The sequence below is a fragment of the Notolepis coatsorum genome, assembly GCF_963971535.1.
Source record: "Notolepis coatsorum genome assembly, chromosome: 19".
Lineage (NCBI taxonomy): Eukaryota > Metazoa > Chordata > Actinopteri > Aulopiformes > Paralepididae > Notolepis > Notolepis coatsorum.
In genome coordinates, this window is record NC_140183.1 from 30,014,683 (window position 1) to 30,037,961 (window position 23,279).

The 23,279-nt window shown below is 41.0% G+C and overlaps 1 protein-coding gene across 3 annotated transcripts in view; it reads left to right on the forward strand.

Moving 5' to 3' along the window:
* Positions 1–17,158, forward strand: part of ncam3 (neural cell adhesion molecule 3) — a 56,375-nt gene extending 39,217 nt beyond the window's left edge. For 2 of the 3 annotated variants that reach the window (XM_084336844.1, XM_084336843.1), the window contains exons 13-16: positions 318–486; positions 8,776–8,974; positions 10,835–10,933; positions 15,677–17,158. In XM_084336844.1, the coding sequence (XP_084192970.1) occupies positions 318–486; positions 8,776–8,974; positions 10,835–10,933; positions 15,677–15,719 (510 nt within the window). In that variant the 3' untranslated portion in view covers positions 15,720–17,158. The remainder of the gene's footprint in view (positions 1–317; positions 487–8,775; positions 8,975–10,834; positions 10,934–15,676) is intronic. The other variant, XM_084336845.1, reaches the window with a different exon arrangement.
* The last annotated feature ends 6,121 nt before the right edge of the window (positions 17,159–23,279 follow it).

Below are 23,279 nucleotides of genomic sequence, written 5' to 3' on the forward strand. Positions count from 1 at the left end.
GATAGATAGATAGATAGATAGATAGATAGATAGATAGATAGATAGATAGATAGATAGATAGATAGATAGATAGATAGATAGATAGATAGATAGATAGATAGATAGATAGATAGATAGATAGATAGATAGATAGATAGATAGATAGATAGATTAAATAGATAGACAGACAGACAGACAGACAGACAGACAGACAGACAGACAGACAGACAGACAGACAGACAGACAGACAGACAGACAGACAGACAGACAGACAGACAGACAGACAGACAGACAGACAGACAGACAGACAGACAGACAGACATGTCCTCTCTGTCCAGGAGGAAGAGGGGGACGAGTGGAAAGAGAAGAGGCTGTCGTCTGATGCGACCTCTATCGACCTCCCAGAGCTGTCGTTCGGTGCTGACTATCATCTGGAGATCACAGCCGTCAACGCTAACGGTTCCTCCAACCCAGCCAGGATAAATTTCACTATCTCTCCACAAGCTGGTAGGTAGAGAAAGACACGCCAGGACATGACAAAACAGCCCCACCACCACCCAGACACACTGTAGCCTTGCTAGGGTTTATATATACACATAACACATGATAACACAATATACAGCCCAAATACCCCCCCCCCCCCCCATGCAGAAATGTACAGTCACTATACCAGAATTCAACAACCCCAGATTATCCAGCTAAACCTTACCGTGTCATTGTGACCTGGTTAAACCAAGGAGCTGGTGGCACAACCTGGCTCATTTCTGTTTTAAATTCATACATGTCATTATTAACTCGTTCAGCGCCAGCCATTATCTCCATCCTTGTAGTCAATGGGCCACGCTTTAAAAGATAGGCATTTTCACTGTGTGTCACGATGTTTGCAGAGCTATATCTATATTCTATATTATAGCTATGGAGACAATACTATGGCTCATTTGACAGTCACTATCTCTCGTCCAACATGTAAAAAATAGTAAAAAGATTTATGTATACGTTCGCGTGTTATCTCGTGGTAAGTAAGTAAGTAAGTATTTATAAAGCACCTTTCATACATGTTATGTAGCTCAAATATATATAACGATAAAAGCAATAAAGTCACAGTGATCAGTTAAGATCAATGTTTAAAATAAAATAAAATAAAATAATAAAAAATAAAAATAAATAAAAATTAATAAAAATTAAAAAATTTAAATGAAAAATAAAATAAAATAAAAGCATCACATTAGTAAGACAACAGTAATAAAAGTACGGCAATAGGCAAAGTACAGTAAAATAACATTTCAGTAAAAGATAAAAAATAAAAACATAATAATAAAAACATTTCAATAAGATACTCGCTTTCCCTAAGGCATGGTACACTATTTGTAAGCTAGACTGTATAGGTACGTTTTTAATTTTCCTTTAAAAATGTGTATGGAGCTGGCGTTTCTGATGTGTGTTGGTAGTGTGTTCCATAGTTTTGGGGCATAGTTGGCAAATGCCATACTTCCTATCCTCTTTTGGTTTCTGGGTGTGTCTAGTAAACCTGTAGTGGATGACCGTAGCGTTCTTGAGGGCAGATAACTAACTAGGGAATTTGCTATGTATTTTGGGCCTTGCTCATTAAGAGCTTTATATGTCAGGAAAAGGACCTTAAAATCAATTCTATGAGTTATTGGAAGCCAGTGCAGAGTGGCTAGGACTGGAGTGATATGTTCTCTTCTCTTTGTATGAGTTAGTAATCGAGCTGCAGAGTTTTGGATAAGCTGAAGCTTCCCAATGGTTGCTTTGGGAAGACCAGTGAACAGTGCATTACAATAGTCAAGCCGGCTTGAGACAAAAGCATGAATCAGTGTCTCGGCATCCTTTTTATTTACGAAAGGTCTTACTTTCGCTATGTTCCTTAGGTGAAAGAATGACGTTTTCATGGCTTTATTAATATGAGACTTAAAGGTCAGGTCTGAGTCCAAGATGACACCTAGGCTTGTAACCTCAGTCTTTACATAGGATGACAGACTCCCCAGGTTTTCACACAGCACTTCCCTTTTCGCTTTTGGGCCGATCAATAGGATTTCGGTCTTGCTTTCGTTTAATTTGAGGAAGTTATTGTTCATCCACTTGTTTATTGCTAAAAGACAGTTTGGAATGGACTGTATGGCTGTAGTGTTATTTGGTTCTGCGGAGATATATTGTCTATCATCAACATAACTATGGAAGCATACATTGTGGTCTTGAATGATGTCCCCGAGGGGCAGCATATATAGTGAGAAGAGTAATGGACCAAGGCAGCTTCCTTGTGCAACTCCAAAGTTGCTGTCATGTTTCTCGGATACATTGTCTCCAAGCTTAACATAGAACTTTCTCCCCTTAATGTATGTTATGAGCCAATTTAGTACATGATCGGAAAAGCCAACCAGTCTTTCAAGACGACTGATCAGGATATTATGGTCAATCGTATCGAATGCTGCACTAAGGTCCAATAGGACAAGAATTGAGACTTTGCCAGCATCAGAGTTTAGCCTGAGGTCGCTAACTATTTTAGTAAGGGCAGTTTCAGTGCTGTGATTTGTTCTGAAACCTGATTGTAATTCCTCCATGATGTTATTATCTTTAAGAAAGGAGTTTATTTGTACTGAGACTATCTTTTCTAATATCTTGCTGGTAAATGGAAGGTTCGATATTGGCCTATAGCTTTTTAGTTCGTTTACATCTAAGTTTGTTTTCTTTAGTAGTGGTTTTACTACAGCCGTTTTAAATGCATCTGGAAAAGTGCCTGTTTGAAGCGACATATTTATGATTTCAAGGACATGATTTGAGACACTATTGAACACCCGCTTGAGAAATGCTGTTGGTATAGGATCAAGGCAGGAGGTGGCGTAATTACACTCAGAGACAATCTTACAGAGGTAGGTAATGTAATACATGTGAATTCCCCCATAGTTATCTCAGGTGGGTTTCCACTCACAGCCAGATCTATATCAGAGGCAATGCTTGCTCTAATCAAAGATATCTTTTCATTAAAGAAAACTGCGAACTCTTCACATTTTGTGGCTGATTGCTGCGGTATATGGGGGGGTGGCATGTTAATCAGCCGGTCGATGGTGGGAAAAAGTACCCTGGAGTTACCCATATTTTCTGAGATCATTTTGGAAAAATATTCCTTTCTCGCAAGTTGTATTGCCTTATTGTATGCGCCCATGGCGTCTTTGTATAAATTAAAGTGAGCTGCGAGTTTGAATTTCCTCAATTTTTTCTCGGCTATCCTACATTTTCTCTTGTTATCTTTAACATTGGTGGTGAATATTGTATAGTTTCAGAGTGATCCTGGCTAATTCCTGGAAGCCGAGTTATGGAGCGCTATGTGCATTTTGCGAAAGTCGTTCACATTGCTCGGCTGGACGCGATATTATTTCCAAATCAAAGGTATATAATAGGTATTATGTTTCATCATGAAGGCATCAAAGGGGGGGGGGTTGTTTTGTGATGCTCTGATCATCAGCAACGGCATACGTTTTGAATACTACATACATTGATCGTTGCAATCGATGTGAAATCATTGTAAGATAAAAGTAGGATTGATGTCATATAGTCCTTACCTTTGATAGGAGGTATTGCACAAAGAATATTCAAACTGTCTGATCGTGATTTCCAGTATTGATGTCCATCGGGTCCCTGACATGAAATGGGACAAACTATGCATGAAGTGTGCTGGACGTGTTCCAAAGGGCTCGAATGAAGCCTTTCACTTGCCCGGGTACCATTTCTCCGCCCGGACCATATATAATGTAACACACAGTGTGAAATAAGGTTTCAAAGGGTGGGCGATACTGCCACCTAGCAGGATTCGGCCGGCATTGCAATCTCGGCGTCTCAGAATGAGTCCCAATGATACACAGAGGTCCGTGAGACTGTGTATAGAATAAAAAAAAACGAATAAAACAAAAAACGATGAAAACGATCGAAAACCTGACTATACTCAGGTTTTGGCACTCAACGGATGGCGAGATAACCCGACTATAGTCGTGGTTGGCCATGAATGAGTTAAGGTCTAAGACAGTGAATTCATACATGTCATTATTATGGTCAAAGTCGTCCAAAAACATTAGTGAACATGAACAACTCTCATCCAAATCCAAAAACTAGAGCGCTAAAACTTAAATGTGTAATGTCATCAGGTATAAAGTCTAAAGCTGTTCCATAGACAATTAATTGGAAATGATGGGAACAGTTGACTCTGAAACACCCCACCTGAGTGGCTTTTCCCCAGGCTTTCTGACACAGAGAGGCTGGTCTCTGATTAGCTTGACCCAGGGCAGGTGTGGCTGCTCCCAGGTCTGACCAGGTCTGATTAGCTTGACCCAGGGCAGGTGTGGCTGCTCCCAGGTCTGATTAGCTTGACACAGGGCAGGTGTGGCTGCTCCCAGGTCTGATTAGCTTGACACAGGGCAGGTGTGGCTGCTCCCAGGTCTGATTAGCTTGAGCCAGGGCAGGTGTGGCTGCTCCCAGGTCTAATTAGCTTGAGCCAGGGCAGGTGTGGCTGCTCCCAGGTCTGATTAGCTTGAGCCATGGCAGGAGTGGCTGCTCCCAGGTCTGATTAGCTTGAGCCAGGGCAGGTGTGGCTGCTCCCAGGTCTGATTAGCTTGAGCCAGGGCAGGTGTGGCTGCTCCCAGGTCTGATTAGCTTGAGCCAGGGCAGGAGTGGCTGCTCCCAGGTCTGATTGCGTCTATATTAATCCCAGCCAAAGAGTGCAAGAACGCTTCCGTATTTTGCCCTGATTGGCCCCGGTAACGCCCTCCAAATGCGCATTTTCTTTTTCCCCGCTCAGACGCCGAAATGGAATACATGTATATTATCGCAACGCGGACCAGATTCACTCGCAACGCCATAACGTTATTTCCCTGTACATTGCAACGTTAACACAAAGCAGCTGTCAACTGTACTTTACATATTATCCAAACGAGGACCACATAACGCCATAACACGCCATAACGTTATTTCCCTGTACATTGTAACGTTAACACAACGCAGCTGTCAACTGTACTTTACATATTATCCAAACGAGGACCACATAACGCCATAACACGCCATAACGTTATTTCCCTGTACATTGTAACGTTAACACAACGCAGCTGTCAACTGTACTTTACATATTATCCAAACGAGGACCACATAACGCCATAACGTTATTTCGCTGTACATTGTAACGTTACATATTATCCAAACGAGGACCACATAACCGCATCGCTGCTTCAGCATAATTGTTTGTGTTATTTCCCCGGGTGAGGAGACCGCGCGCGCCCCGGTAACTGAGTGCCCAGCACTCTCTGCGACTGTAGAGGCGCTCAATGTACCGCAGGTACTTTTCATACCTGCAATTGATCAAATAAGGAAACAAACACAGAAGATGCACATACATGGATGTAATGACAGCAAGAAGAGGTAGACACATATATGAAGTATGCAAACATCGCCTGCTGCGTCCATCGCGTATATATATATACCGTATTAGCGCTTTAATATGGCGTGTTCTGTGATTAATGTGATTGACCAGCGTTAATGTGATTGACCAGCGTTGCGACCAGCGTTGCTAATATGAACCAAAGGCTTTAATATGGCGCGTTCTGGCATCTGTGATTAACCGTGTTGAATGGGGGTCTGAACCAAGCGAGGACCTCATGCGCATGCGCGGCGAGCACCTGGGCGAAGGAAAAGGAAATGCGCATTGCTTACCGGCGAATGGGGAAGAATGCGGAAGCGCTCTTGCACTCTTCGGCTGGGATTAATATAGACGCGGTCTGATTAGCTTGAGCCAGGGCAGGTGTGGCTGCTCCCAGGTCTAATTAGATTGACACAGGGCAGGTGTGGCTTCTCCAAGGTCTGCTCCCAGGTCTGTTTAACTTGACCCAGGCAGTGTTAATTTTGTCAACTAAAATGGTGACGAAAGATCTTCGTCAACAAAGGTATTTTTCATGACGACAACGAGACGTGACGTCACGTTATTGAATATCATGTGACGCTAACGAGACTAAAAAGTTTATTAAATATCGTTGACCACAACTGAGGACACAAAAATGTTATTTACAAAAACCAGGACGAAATTTCTCTTCATGTACAGTATTTTGATATTGTTGACTAAAACAAGACGAGACAAAATTATTATAACTTTTCTTAATGCCATCGTCCCGACAGAACAGTGTGACGGCTGACGGGAGCTCTGTGTTATTAGCATTAGCTGAAGAGCTATTTGAAAAGCTAGTTTTAGCTTAACGTTACCTTGGCTAAAGTTGGGACTATTCATAATCCAGCTGCAGACCTGCAAGCAAAGTACAGCAAGTTGGCAAAGGAGTATTCCAAGGTAACCAGTAACGTTACATTGTTTGTATTTCCATCTAGCTCGCGTTAGCTAGTGGCTAACCTAGCTCACACTAATGTGGCTAACTGATCGACCTCTCGCACACAATTAATGACATGTTGTGGACAGCCATACCGGTGACGATGTTTAGCTTTTAGTGCCAAATGATAAGAGTCTGAGGCGGAGTCTCAAAAGAGAATGTTGAATATTTATTGTGCATTTAAAATCACAACAGAGCCTCTGCTACTACAGTAGCTAACCTAAACGGAGCCTTCTGGATAGGAGGAAGTGCGCAACAACATATAATGTCCATGTGGAACCAATGTGCCAACAACCTTTCCGTGGGTGAAGCATAGTTGAGCATAGAACTTTTAATGATACTAATACTAATCTATACAATCACCTGTTGTTGAATAAATACCATTACTTTTGAGTTATTACTAAAAAACAGTATATATAAAACAGTAGCTGTAAAAAAGAAAAGAAAAAAGAAGTTTTATAATTTATATAATTTGTTCTCTTTTTTTGTACATTAACAAAAAATTTGAGGTGGGCATAGATTACTTTTTTTAATCTAGATTAATCTATCTGCAATCCTGGAGTTAATCTAGATTAATCTAGATTAAAATGACTCACACAAAAAAAAGGTCTGCCGAAGGCATTCAAAATATGTGTGTTCTACCCAAATAATGACCAGAGGAGGAGATTTATCCTCGCCTCTTCATCTGAGGAGTCACTAGCTGTTCTATCTCCTTGTTCAACAGCATGAACATGTCTCGTCTTTTTGTAATTTCCAGTGTTTCTTCTGTGCACCTTTATTTCTTAATCCACACACAAGCCTGTCTCTCAATGTGTCTTTTAGTGAATCTCTAAATTCACAATGTTCAGCTAATTTTCTTAAAGCTGCAACAAACATTGTAACAGACTCTCCTTCCTCCTGGCTGCATCTGTGGACAGACGGTGTGGGGGGAGTGGAGCACAACTGTTCTCCACCACATGCTGCTCACACACACTACTTCTGAAGACTGGCTGCTCACATACAATGCTGCTGACTGGCTGCTCACATACACACTGCTGCAGAAGACTGGCTACTCACACACACTGCTGCTGACTGGCTGCTCACATACACACTGCTGCAGAAGACTGGCTACTCACACACACTGCTGCTGACTGGTTGCTCACACACACACTGCTGCAGAAGACTGGCTACTCACACACACTGCTGCAGAAGCAGGTTTCTCAACAAATTAAATGTCCCGGGCCCCATTAGTCAGAAATGTGGGAACTACTTTGTCCTCTTCAATTCCATTAGCTATAATGAAGTAATCAAAGCGCTGAGTCTAACAGTTCCATTGCTCCACATTGTCATCAAACGGTCCAATATTTCCAATAACCCAAGCCATTTCTGTTGTAAACACTCACGATAGTCCAGTCGATCCTTCCTTTAGTGTGTAAAGTGGATTTCCTCTTCTTGTAGATGTTTCCAAGTGCCGGGCAACGACGTGAGCTAACTCGCTAATCTAACATGGTAAACAAAGGTCCCGACGGACTTCTTCTTTCTTGCATTGCGCAGATTCAGACGTCTTCATCGCCGAATTGTGTTATATCCTGAGGACTTCTTAACCTCACCTGTATAACAATGATTACCGGACCACTACTTTAGTTTGACACATTATTCAGACTACAGCTCAGGTACATACGTGCAATCACTTCCGGGTACCACAGCGTCACGCTGGGAACTACAGCAAGTATTTAAGGACAATACATCACACTCCCAGACCCAACTTTGAGAAATAGATTAACGGCATCAATTGTATTATCGCGCGATAATAGTCCCGCGTTAACGCAGCACGTTAACGGCGTTAACGGCCCAGCTCTACTAAAAATAGACAAAAATGTCATCCGTTTTCGTCAACAAAATCTAGACTAAAACAAAAAAGACAAAATTTAGACAAAAACTGAGCCTAAAGACTAAAATGCTCAGACATTTAGTTGACTAAAACTGACTAAACAAAAAATAAATGAAGATGACTAAATATGATAAACAAAAAAGGAGCACTTGACAATTGACACATGACTAAGACTAAAACTAAAATGAAAATAGCTGCCAAAATTAACACTGTGTAGCTGCTCCCAGGTCTGCTCCCACTCCCAGGTCTGATTAGCTTGACACAGGGCTGGTGTGCCTGCTTAAACCAGCCATCCCCACACCATTGTCTAGACATCACACGTTTTTTTTCAGGTTTCTGGCTTTGAGAGAGTAGATCATGTTCACAAATCGATTTAACCATGAAAATAACATATTGGAATTCTTAACTTGCCTTTAAGATGACGCGCGAGGGTCTAACCTTAACCCTCTTATCCCAATCTCTCTCTCTCTCTCTCTCTCTCTCTCTCTCTCTCTCTCCTTCTCTTGCTCTTGCTCTGTCTCTCTCTCCCCCTCCCTCCCTCTCTATCACCAGTCACAGTGACCAAACCAGGCATAACCAAAGGGGGTGTGGCCGGTATCGTCATGGTGATCTTCCTGGTGTTGCTGCTAGTGGTAGATGCTACCTGTTGCTATACCAACCGCTGTGGCCTGCTGATGTTCCTGGCTGTGAAGGTGTTTGGACAGAAAGTCCCGGGCAAGACCCTGGAGGAAGAGGAGGGTACCGTTAACGGGTAAGACTTTGGGAGAGGAAGAAGAGGAAAATGGGGAGGTATTAATTATCTTTAATGACCACCCAGCCAGGCTGGTTGAATTTGATGAATAAGGAGGTGTGGCTTCTTTATCTCATTTGTTTCAATGGAAACACTGGTCAATAATGAATGTGAATCAAAGGCCTGTGGAGTATTTGATGAATGTTCACTTTGGCTTCAGTGGCTTTTCTGTTACTTTCCAATATGGAAAGGAAGTCAGTGAGGGCGGGGCAGAGGGGGAGGAGTCAGATATTACACTAAAAAATAACACATTTAACATGATGGTCAGCAACACATGCTCATTTAACATGATGGTCAGCAACACATGCTCATTTAACATGGGGATGTCCCGATTCGATCACGTGATCGGGATCGGGGCCGATCACGTGATTTTCAGAGGATCGGGATCGGGAATGTATTCAACAAACATGACCATGTTCACGTCTTAAACTCATACTGAGTCCCTAGTTTTGGTTTTAAATTACATATCATCATTCATTTATTTATTGTCACACAGAGCAGAAGAATTTGCCAAAACAAATGCATTTCCTTTTATTTACACCGTCGCACAACAGTGACGTATGCCGAAAATAACAGACCTCACAACGCGTTGCTCTCGCAAGTAAACACGGGTTATGTCCACCTGATGATTCGGAGCAGCTAGGCAAAATGTCAGAAGTTTGGAAGCATTTTAAAATTGAAACCAATGCCAGTCCAATAGCCAGTTGCAATGTTTGCAAGGCGGACGTTCCACGTGCGTTAAACGTTATGTGACTAGAGCGAGCAAAGGAATGGGGACGGCTGGTGCCAAACAGCTGTTTTGAATGCCTCGTTGGAATGAAGAAAGTTCACCTGGATATTGATACCATTCGCTTTGTGAGGATTATTCGTCTGCGTTTCAGACCAAAATGGAGCAAATCATTACGTAAGTCGAACACTGTGAATGTATACTAAATGCACAAACAGATTGAAACTTTGAATATTTCTCGTATGGTGAATGTTACTGGGGCTATATGCTAGCTTCAATATATGAGCTACCTTGCAGCTAGCGTTAGCGTTACCTATGTTAGCTTGCATGGTATCCAACGCTAGCTCGGCAGACAGTGAAGTGATGCTACTGTAATGTATAGCTACGTGCCTAGCTAGCATTAGCTAAAAGAGCCCTCGCAGTGAATCTTTCATGACTCTGCAAGCTAACTAAGCTTGTGTCGTTCGCTAACAAGCTAACTGGCGTGAGGCACTTAGGCTAGGTAACATTAGCTAGCTATTAATAAACCAACTAACGTTAGCTAGCAATCTTTCTTTACCACAATATCATTTTATGTTCTTTACCTGTAACGTTATTTCACACTCCCATTTTTTCATCAGTCTCTTGTTGTGAAACTGAACTACGATTAAAAATTATTCTAATCTAGTTGACGTGGTCATGATTTAAGAATGGTTGTTGTTCTTTCAACCTAAAAGTGCACTTTCTTCAACCTCGAACCTAAATTCCTTAGCAACCCGTGTTACCAAGCTCCCGGAACGATGGCCAGTTAGCCCGCACCAGCCAGATTTAACAGGACTTCCTTTAATCTAATGTTAATTTTTTAATTTGATTGCATCTGTTCCCAGATATATATTAGATATTATATAGGTAGTGTTGAGGTTTTCATATGTGTGTGTGTGTGTGTGTGTGTGTGTGTGTGTGTGTGTGTGTGTGTGTGTGTGTGTGTGTGTGTGTGTGTGTGTGTGTGTGTGTGTGTGTGTGTGTGTGTGTGTGTGTGTGTGTGTGTGTGTGTGTGTGTGTGTGTGTGTGTGTGTGTGTGTGTGTGTGTGTGTGTGTGTGTGTCCTGGCTGCAGAGAGGTGAAGTTGCATGGCCTAGAGACAGGGGAACAGCGGGCAGGGGCTCAGGCACAGCAGGGGGTCACCTGCGACAAAGCCCCCCTCACCAGATATGAGTAGGTGACCAGACCACACACTGACTAAAATGAGACTAGCCTAACCACCATAAAACAGAAACAACAAAAGTTGGTTAATAATGGTACTACTGGAAACTACTAACGACGCAGTCAACCAGCACCGGCTAACGGGTCTGACCCTTTAGCTCAGTTGGTTACATTGGTGACAGCTCTGGGATCCCCCTGCCCTGTGAATCTGTAGCCAGGTTCACGTAGCTATGGGGGTGGGATCTCACTGCCTTAACCCAGGGAAAGTGTGCGCATGGATGAAAGAATGTGCGAGGACACACTTCTCGGGGGGAGGACGACTGTAAACTACTAACGAGTCGGTCGCAGTCAACCAGCACCTGCTAATGGGTCTGACCTTTAACTCAGCTTATTAGTGTGGCTGCCTGCCTGTCAGGTTACACTACTACTACTACTACTACTACTACTACTACTACTACTACTACTACTACTACTACTACTACTACTACTACTACTACTACTACTACTACTACTACTACTACTACTACTAATAATAATAATAATAATAATAATAATAATAATAATAATAATAATAATAATAATAATAATAATAATAATAATAATAATAATAATAATAATAATAATAATAATAATAATAATAATAATAAAAATTATTTGGCTTGTAATCATCTACAGGCTGCTTAAAAAAAGATAAGTTCATAAAGAGTTCATAAAAAAAAGTACAGTATGAGGAGATATATTCATAATTAATTATGTGCCAATATTAAAACATTTAGATTGTCGAGTTCTAGCCTTCCTCACCAGCTTGTTCAATTTGTTAGTGTCTCTTAAGTTGATGTTAAGTTGTTAGATGATGGCATCATCCACACCTGGCATGCAAACTGCAGGGGGTCCAGGGAGTCACTCCCCCGGGACTTTCTTCAGCCTCAGGGTTCAGCTTCAAACCTTTATTCATTAGAAGAGGAGGCATCCAAGGGCCGAGCCCTGGGGGCAGGGCCGCCTGGGAGAAATGCGAGGCCCTGTGCGAGATTTAAACGCGAGCCCCCCCCCCCCCCCTAAAAGGTAAAAAAAAATTAATCATTTTTTTTATATATATACAGTCAACATATTCTTAAATAATAGCGCTGCCCGAGGCTAGGCATGATACAGTCAACATATAGCAAGAGAGAGAGCGAGAGAGAGCTCCCGTTCTACAGTCAATATACAGTGTTATCGCTGCACAGACCCGGCAATGCCCCTGACCCTCCACCAGAGCAAGGCCAGAGAGAGAGAGAGAGAGAGACACATTGGAAAGAAACAACCCAAAACCAGAGCAAATTGAAATGCTATTTGGCCCTAAACAGAGAGTACACAGTGGCAGAATACCTGAGCACTGTGACTGACCCAATACTAAGAAGATCCTTGACTAGGTACAGACTCAGCGAGCACAGCCTAGCCATCGAGAAAGGCCGCCATAGGCAGACCTGGGCCCCGTTCCATGTACCGGGATAACCGAGTTAGCCGGATAACTTTAGCTGGATAACTGGGTTAGCCTGACTTTCCGATTTCATGTACCTGGATTTTCCAAATCACCATGACAACATATCCAAAAGTTTGAGCCTGGTCGAAAGCAGAGTTCAAGTTCAAGTTAGCCTGAACTATCGCCACGCCCCCGCAAAGAAGTGACAGCCCGTTTCCTGAAACTATTCCCACAGTCTACGATCTGCATTATACCATTCTGAATTACGTTTTTGTGCTCCATTCTTCCAGAGGGGGCTTTTGAAATGTAAAATAGACCCAAAATGCTGATATTAAATTCACTTTGTCCTAAATAATGCACGTTATATATACCGTGGCGACGGTGGCGCTCGCTCGTGCGATGTACACATGATGTGGTTATTTTAATTGTAACTGGGATTAAGATGTCTGATGAGATGCGCTGTTTGACGGATTTGAGAAATTGAATGAGCCGTTGACGTCACATTAATGAATGAGGATAAAGAGATAAACTTCATTCAAAACAAAGGATATTCTAAACACGGGTCTCTCGTTCATTAATGTATAAACAATGAATTTATCCCATCTGGCCCAGTGGCGCAGCGGTAGTGCTCAAGCCTCCCAATCCACCGACCGGGGTTCAAATCCCCGTGTTTCCAATATGATTTTTTTGAATATAATATTAATGATTATACGCCAAAGTAGCCTGGTTTTAAGTTAAAATATTATAAATCTACATGCATTGAGGATGTCATTCTTTATATAGCTCTCAACGTGCACCAAATTGAATTATTCCTATATTGCAAAAAGAAGGACCCCGGTCTTGAACCCGGGTCGTCCGTGTGGAAGTCAAAAGAACAACCCGTTGGACCACATTGGAGATAAGTTAAATATTGACTATACATCAATCAATGGGCAAGAAAGCCGTCTCGTAATTCTGTATAACAGTTAACTAGTTATTTTCGCTAGCAAGATCTCATTTGATTATTCAATCCAGCAGGCAAGTTTAAAGAAATATAATCTGATTGATTGAGGTAATGAGGGACTTAGAATTAGCCTATAGATAACGCATTTAACTTGTCGGCGAGGCGATTGAGCCTATTGCAATCTGTCAATAAAGTCTTAAATCAATTAATCAATCAATGCCGTTGAGAATCAGGGTCTCTGCCATCGATACGTGCTGGCTTTCCACCTAAAACGGGAGCGCGCATCTAGCCTGACTTGAGCCTGACTCTCAAGTCTGGCTTGAGTTAACGAGACTGAATCCTCCTTTGTGAAACAGGAAAATCCCGGCTTTGAACATCGGGTTAACTGAAGCTGGATAATGGACATGTTGATCGACTTAGTTGAACCACGTACATGAAACAGGGCCCTGGCTCCCAAGCGAAGACAGACCCACTGCACACAAGATGAGGTGGAAACCGAGCTCCACTTCTTAACAACCTGCCCACTATACCAAGACATACTTCCCACAAATTGCAAACACCCAAAGAGACTTTGAAAACATCGACAATAACTCAAAACTCCCATACCTACTGGGAGAAATACAAGAATGTGAAATAAAGCCCATTTGAATTGAAGAGAGAGAGATAGATAGAGCATGTCTGTGTGTGTTAGAAAGAGAGAGATAGAGAGAGAGCATGTCTGTTTGTGTGTGTGTGTTAGAGAGAGAGCATGTATATGTGTGTTAGAAAGAGAGAGAAATTTAGAGAGAGAGAGCATGTCATTTTGTGTGTTAGAGAGAGATATAGAGCATGTCTGTGTGTGTTAGAAAGAGAGAGAGAGAGAGAGAGAGCATGTGTGTTTGTGTGTTAGAGAGAGAGAGCATGTCTGTGTGTGTGTGTGTTAGAGAGAGAGCATGTATGAGAGAGATAAGCATGAGCCCCTAAAGGATATTCAACTTTTAATGGAAGAACAAAACAGAAAGAAAAGATAACTTCACAAAGGCAACATGAATATATATAGATCCAAAAGGACAAAGATCAACACTTAAATCCAAAGAGAAGAGGGTCTATACCAGATAAAACAAAGTAGCAAGGAGCCAATGGCCGACATCAGCTAAATAGGCTAACTGCAAATAGAGTAGCCAGGTACTGACACCAGGCTAATAAAGAAACTTGAAACAGGCCACACACCGTTAGCTACTACAACAGCTAGCCGGCCCGTTTGGCTCAATATAACGTTAGCTAGCCGGCCCGCTTTGGCTCAATATAACATTAGCTACAACAGCTAGCCGGCCCGTTTGGCTCCAGAGAGAGAGAGAGAGATATATCCACGGCGGGAATAGAATAGAGTGCATTAAAAACTCACCAAACGTCCAAGAAGATGGAGACAACCGTGTGGAGTTGACGAAGTTCATCTGCCGAATGACCGTCCTCTTCATCTTGGCATAACAATGCTGCACGCGCTCTCTCTAGGTTAGCTAACGCTAGTTAGCCTTTAGCTAAGCTAGCTACTAGCCGACATCATCATGGCTATCCCGACTGAACCACACGTTAGCACTCGATATTATAACATAGCTAAAGCTAACTAGCTGTCCCTGCCTTTAGCTAAGCCGACATGGCTAGCCTGACTGAACTGTCTAACATGCAACAACTTTCATCTTCAGTCCATCTGCCGAATGACCGTCCTCTTCCTCTTGGCTGGCATAACTAAGCATAACCTCCAAAGCTGCACGCGCGAAATAGTCAAACGCAGCTGACGCACGCCGGCGTACACATGATGTAACCCCTCCCTTCGTTGAAACCAATAGTATGTCTGCTGCAGAGCCCCAGAGCTCCAATAGTGAGTATGTCTGCTGCAGAGCCGCAGAGCCAGGAACAAGTCACACACATTCTACAAACGTGTCTAATGTGAAATATATAAGCATATAAGCAAAACTAGATTTTAGGTCTGTGATGAAAAAGGGCCTTGCGGGAAGGGGGGCCTCGCAAAATATTTTAAATTAAAATAAAAAATAAAATAAAAATTGGTGCGAGGCCCCCCTTCCCGCGAGGCCCTGTGCGACCGCACTGCTCACACACACCCTGAGGCAGCCCTGCCTGGGGGACACCCATCTGAAGGGGGTGGGGGTCCGATAGGGTACCTCTCCTTGATACATGATAGGAGCGGTCATTGAGGTAGAATGACAGTAGTAGTATCTCAGTATGAATAATCGTATATAGCATCTCAGTATGAAAGATGTCAGAGTTACACATCCAGTCCTGTTGGCTGAACCTCTTGCTGTCTGTATATCTGCTATAGTGCTGTGACCAATCATCTTGCATCTTTCCCCCTCAGGAAAGCCCCAGCCAACGGAGACCCGCCCACCACAGATGCATGAGATCAGCAACAAGATGTGACACAGGAAGTGATTCAATAACAGAAAAAACAATTGGTCCCTCAGCATAGGTGCCATAGTACAGTCTGATTGGTCCATGTTATCCAGATGTGTTTCTGATTGGTCCTTGTTATCAAGATGTGTTTCTGATTGGTCCTTGTTATCAAGATGTGTTTCTGGTCCTTGTTATCAAGATGTGTTTCTGATTGGTCCATGTTGGTGAGATATTTCTGTCCTACAAGGAGAGGAGAGGACAGTGTTGACACCACAGTCTGAGCTGGACCTTGTAAATTCCCACTGAGCATGTGTTCTACCCCCCATCATCACTGTCCTCTCCTCAGCTCCCAAGCTAACTTCTCATTTACATCTACATGTTTACTTGTTACTTTTTCACTGACATTAGTAACTAAAAGTCATAGGTCATATCGCTGACTTCTCTCTAACCAAGGAGGAATAACATCTGATGTTTTCTTTCATAGTTGTACCTTATTAACCTGTGTGGTGTTCAGGTCTGTGGGACCCATTTTCAATGTTTACTAAAAGGGAAATTATATAATGAATACTTTTTTCAACCAGAGACTCATTGGCATTGGCTCAATGTATGTGAATAACATAAAATAACACACTGTGCACCACCCCCAACCCCCCCTACATATTCATATTACATACATGGTGTCCGGGTGTGGACATTTTGGTGAAAACAAGTAAATATGGTACAATTGAAACAAAAAGGTTCACTGTGTAGCTTCACTGTCTGCCTCCACCTTGTTTCATTTATATTTTTCAAGATTAAGATTATTTATTCCATTCATGTCTTTATAATTTTTTTACAGACATACATTTTTATCACAAATTACAAATAGCACTTTTATTGATAAATGTGATCTAGTAGAGGTAAATGGCAAAGAGAGGGGGAGAGAGAGAGAGAGAGAGAGAGAGAGAGAGAGAGAGAGAGAGAGAGAGAGAGAGAGAGAGAGAGAGAGAGAGAGAGAGAGAGAGAGAGAGAGAGGGACGGCGGGAGGGACTGCAGAAGTGTGTGTAAATGTGTGTGCGCCATCTCTCTCCCTCGTCGGGGACACACACATACACAAACTTGACTGTGTGTGTGTCGGGGACGCATCTCTCCTCTCTCGCTCCCTCGTCGGAGCATTACACACAAACTTGACTGCGTGTGTCGGGGACGCATCTCTCCTCTGTCTCTCTCTGTCTCTCTCTCTCCCTCTCTCTCTCTCTCTCTCTCTCTCTCTCTCTCGCTTGCTCGTTCTCTCTCGTTCTCTCTTGTATGTATCACGCTGTGTGGGTGATTGTCACTGAAAGCGCTTATGGGCGGAGCCCATCCAATAACAGGCTGAAATCCTGAGGCTGGAAAATTATGGTTTTGAGTACTCCATTAGAAATATAAAACAATGATATTTTTTTTAAATAAACCTTACAGATGTCTTCCATAGACTCACTTTTACTTGAACTTGAGGACTTGAACTTGAGGATTTTGCAAACCGAAATACTATACTTTATACTTATAGCACATGCATGAGCCTGGTCTCTTTTGAAGGATAACATTCTGAAGTTTCTGATAGAATAAATAAAATTCCCTTTTAGTGCTAATGAAATAGAGTAACATAGGTCTGAACTTTAGTTGTAGAAATACTTGCTACTTGTTAAAAAATTGGTATGGTTGGAAAAACCACATGGGTCCTGAAGTATTGTGTAGTACATGTCCAAATTTCATAAAAGTCCGTGTAGAAATGAGTGATTAGGAGCGATTTTGGTCAACTGTGAGGAAAAAAAAGAAGCTCTGCCGGTTTCAGTTTTCTCATAGTAGGACATTCGGCGCATTTTTTACTTCCTGTTTTTGTTTTCGCTCGTGACTTTTCACCTAGATCCCTGATTTGCTCATCCCCACGTGGGGTATCATTGGAAAGCCACACTCATTGGTTACAACCCTATCCAATCATTTTCGAGATCGCCAAATGATTGACGGAGCTAGAGCCTCAGGAGTAGGGAGTGGTATTCAAAAAAATAAAAAGTCTGCCGTGTACTTTGGCGCACGCCTCACATATTGGCATGTAACTCGGATTTTGTCACCTGAAACGGCAATCGATAGTATTAATTGATTGTATTAAAAAATATGCACACCCAAGCCGCTAGAGGTCAGCAAAGTGGCACGTCACGCCAGTGGGCAAATCGTCCTTATGAGGCTGTTATTGAGATAAAGTTATCATCTGTAAAGTATTTCTACATGAATTGTTATGGCTTTATTGTTTTAGAATCCCAAAAAATTTTGTGGGTCCACCAGAACTGTCCACTGTGAACACTGGGTGAGTAACAAAAACACAAACACCACACAGCGGTTAAAGGAGAACACCACACAAGGGTTAAAGGAGAACACCACACAAGGGTTAAAGGAGAACACCACATGAGGGTTAAAGGAGAACACCACACAAGGGTTAAAGGAGAACACCACACAAGGGTTAAAGGAGAACACCACACAAGGGTTAAATGAGAACACCACACAGCGGTTAAAGGAGAACACCACACAAGGGTTAAAGGAGAACATCACACAAGGGTAAAAGGAGAACACCACACAAGGGTTAAAGGAGAAGGGCTGACCTTCAAAGCTCTATAAATAAAGTGGATTGGATTAATTAATTAAGTAGCCCCTTTCGTGACTGTGCCAACAAGGTTTCACTCGGCTGCGCTGCCTGGGTGCAGTGGGGCTGCTCTCACAGCCAACGACATGACATTACATAATTATGTTGCAACCTTCGTCTATCAAGCAAACAATTATATAAATATTTATATGTAGTTGATAGAGACAAAGACAGAATTCGACTTAATTAAGCACGTTTTATTAAGACATATTTTTATATGGGTCGGGACACTTCAAGCAGCACAATGAACACAAATCTGTCCGACATAGTCTTAAATAACAAACTGCATTGCTTCGCTTCTTCGTCGACATGTCTGCTGCACATGTCCTTGTTGTTTTCAACACAGATAATCTCCACATGCTTGTTGTAGAGAGGTGGAGTCGAGGCGCTGCTTACTTTCGTTTCATTGGAATGGAGGCGGGAAGGCACCGCTTACTTTCGTTTCATTGGAATGGAGGCGCAAGATTTTGGAGGCAAAAAAAATTAAAATAAAATGAAAAAAAGTTATACTTTATTTTTTTTTTTTTTTACTTCGCTTTTTTTATGTTCGAAGCTTGTGCCATCGAACGAAGCTTCGAAGTATTTAAGACATCCCTAAACACCACACAAGGGTTAAAGGAGAACACCATACAAGGGTTAGAAGAGAACACCACACAAGGGTTAATGCTTTTCATAATGATTTCTTATTTTCATTAAAACATTGCAGCTTTATGGGAAAATGTGTTGATATTAACATCTTATTTATTGAAACTAAAAAACAATATCTACATAACACCAGTATGAGCTATCATTAAATAATATGTTATCATAATTTAACTGCATGTAACTAATCTATTTCATCACAATGACTAAATAACGCACTGACACAATGACATGTAGTCATCGAGATAATCGACATATACACCCATATTTAAAGCAGCGTTTTCAGTTTAAGCACATGCCTGTATAGCAGCTGATCTACTAAGATACTACATGAAAAAACTATTCAGCCTGATTTACTGAGGTCTGATATGCAAATGAGGTTGATGTTGTGAGTGGAACGTGCCTCACAGTGCAGCACATTAATACTCTCTGAAGTGGAGGTTATGTTCTGCAGCTCATGTGACCTAATGTGACTAATGTGAACCAAATGTTTGTCTCCTTAACCCTGCAATGTTGACATGTGTCCTCAGAGGATCTTGTCTGGAGATATTGTGTTTCTGTTTCACATGATTCCATGTTATTTGGACTATTTTGTTTCTTGAAGTGGTATTGTTAGGTTTTAACACTGACGTGAATGGGCACTACCATCCATATACCCCTCACTGCATCAAAGTCAACCAACTTGGCAGCAAAGTGAATGAGGTTAAAACTGTAATAGTTATTTTCTGAGAGGGATTTTCATAATTTCAAAACTTATGAACACCTGCCATCAGAAGGCCTCATAGAGTCATGGTGTCCTACTCAATCAGCCCTGCTATCAGAAGGTCTCATTGAGTCATGGTGTCCTACTCAATCAACCCTGCTATCAGAAAGTCTTGTTGAGTCATGGTGTTCTACTCAATCAGCCCTGCTATCAGAAGGTCTCATTGAGTCATAGTGTCCTACTCAATCAACCCTGCTATCAGAAAGTCTTGTTAAGTCATGGTGTCCTACTCAATCAACCCTGCTATCAGAAAGTCTTGTTGAGTCATGGTGTTCTACTCAATCAGCCCTGCTATCAGAAGGTCTCATTGAGTCATAGTGTCCTACTCAATCAACCCTGCTATCAGAAAGTCTTGTTAAGTCATGGTGTTCTACTCAATCAGCCCTGCTATCAGAAGGTCTCATTGAGTCATAGTGTCCTACTCAATCAGCTCTGCTATCAGAAGGTCTCATTGAGTCATAGTGTCCTACTCAATCAGCTCTGCTATCAGAAAGTTGAGTCATGTTCTAGTCAATCAACCCTGCGCCACCAGCAGCCTGCCAGCCTGTTTATTTTCTTTGTAGACAAAGAAAATAACCTACCCTGACAAAGACCTACCTTGTTTAACAACCAGGAAATGCCCAAGAGAAAGACTTGTATATATTGTAGTTTACTCTTTTTTCAATTAATCTTAGTTACAAAAAGACTGTGCCAGCAAGGCAGTTTTATGTTTATATGTGATGTATTTACACTATGATCACTTTGGCGAAACAAGACAAGGCTTTCATTTTGGGAAAAAGAGAGAACATTGTTTGTTTACAGTGGCTCATTGCTGCCATCTAGTGGTCAGAAACTAATAATTGCAGCTTTAAACAATGTGTTGTTTCTGGTCAGTAGCCAACCTGCTCCACACTTCATATGTTTCCATGGAAACAAGATGCTCCTCCTCTAATGTTTGATTCACGTACATGTATGTTTATGTACAGTGGAGAATATGTTTACTTGTTGCTAAACCATTATTACTACTACTATTATTGCTATTATCACTACTGTTATTACTATTATTATGTCTATTATTACTAGCCACAACAGCATCACAGCTTGCTAGTGCATATCTGGGCCACAACATCTTTTTTGTATCCATGGTAACGACAGAAAGAGAGCACACATAACTTTTGACCTTGAACACACACACACATACATACATACATATTGTACACACATACATACATGTTCCAGATTTGTATTTGATAAAAACAAGAGACTGGAAAACATCATGGTGTCTGTTTCATCACTCCGATTCTTGTTGTTTGACAATTAATTATGGACAATTGTGATTAATCACGATTAAATATGACAGCCCTAATATATTACAGCCCTAATTTATATATATATATATATATATATATATATATATATATATATATATATATATTAGAGCTGGGCCGTTAACGGCGTTAACGTGCTGCGTTAACGCGAAGTAAATATAATTTACTTTTATTTACCCAGGGTAGGTTCGCTGAGCACAGATGCTCTTTTTCAGGAACGCCCTGCTTCACATTCACACAGTTCCATTCACACCTGGGAGCTGCCCAGTACAACCACAGTTGACACCATTGGCCACTGAGCAACTCCACTGGAGCAGTTGATTTGCATTGGCAGGGTTTAGCCCTGTCTGGCACCCAACGGGAAAAATATTATAGGCACTATAAGTAGACACCGCTACATAAAACAAGCTGGTCTGCCTGAGTGACTGGTGGAAGAAGGAGAAATAGAGATTGGACTGATTGAGTCAAGCCATGTCACATAGTTCAAGTTTGAAATGCTTCTTTCTGTTTTGCTCCTGAGAGTGTGCTAGATACTGTACTGTACTGGTAATATTATTTATTTGTGTTAACTTCTGAATAAAACAACTTATTAAACACAAGTACATCTTATTGAACATTATTTTGATATTTCATTACCAATTATCATAGCAAAACAGCTTTTTCAAACAGTCTGTAATGCATTTTGGAAACAGGAGATGGGCTCATGGTGTAATGGGCCACCTGGCCTGAGAAACATAAGGAGGAAAGAAAAAGTAAGGATTTACTTCTGGTCATTATTTGGGTAGAATACACATATTTTGAATGCCTTCGGCAGATTTTTTTTCTTTTTTTGAGCCATTTTAATCTAGATTAATCTAGATTAAATCCAGGATTGCAGATAGATTAATCTAGATTTAAAAAATGTATCTATGCCCACCTCTAATATATATATATATATATATATATATATATATATATATATATATATATATATATATATATATATATATATATATATATATATATATATATATATATATATATATACTCTTGTTCCAACTGTTCACATCTCTTACCTCTATATAGATGATAGATAACACTGTTGCTACTGTATAGATTATAGATTATATCTAACAATGTTGCTATAGATTATAGATAACCAACAATGTTGCTGTAGATTATAGATGATATCTAATAATGTTGCTGTAGATTATAGATTATATCTAATAATGTTGCTGTAGATTATAGATGATATCTAATAATGTTGCTGTAGATTATAGATGATATCTATAATGTTGCTGTAGATTATAGATGATATCTAACAATGTTGCTCTAGATTATAGATATCTAACAATGTTGCTGTATAGATTATAGATGATATCTAACAATGTTGCTGTAGATGATATCTAACAATGTTGCTCTAGATTATAGATATCTAACAATGTTGCTGTATAGATTATAGATTATATCTAACAATGTTGCTGTAGATTATAGATGATATCTAACAATGTTGCTCTAGATTATAGATATCTAACAATGTTGCTGTAGATTATAGATTATATCTAATAATGTTGCTGTAGATTATAGATTATATCTAATAATGTTGCTGTAGATTATAGATGATATCTAACAATGTTGCTGTAGATTATAGATGATATCTAACAATGTTGCTCTAGATTATAGATATCTGACAATGTTGCTGTATAGATTATAGATGCTATCTAACAATGTTGCTGTAGATGATATCTAACAATGTTGCTGTAGATTATAGATGCTATCTAACAATGTTGCTGTAGATTATAGATGCTATCTAACAATGTTGCTGTAGATTATAGATGCTATCTAACAATGTTGCTGTAGATTATAAAAGGCCTTTAGCAGGTGGATGACAGCCAGACAGCCAGACGGATATAATGCATTCAGCAGGTGGCACAGACAGACACAGACAGACAGACAGACAGACAGACAGACAGACAGACAGACAGACAGACAGACAGACAGACAGACAGACAGACAGACAGACAGACAGACAGACAGACAGACAGACAGACAGACAGACAGACAGACAGACAGACAGACAGACAGACAGACAGACAGACAGACAGACAGACAGACAGACAGACAGACAGACAGACAGACAGACAGACAGACAGACAGACAGACACACAGACAGACAGACACACAGACACACAGATAGATAGAATACATTTTGCAGGGGGCT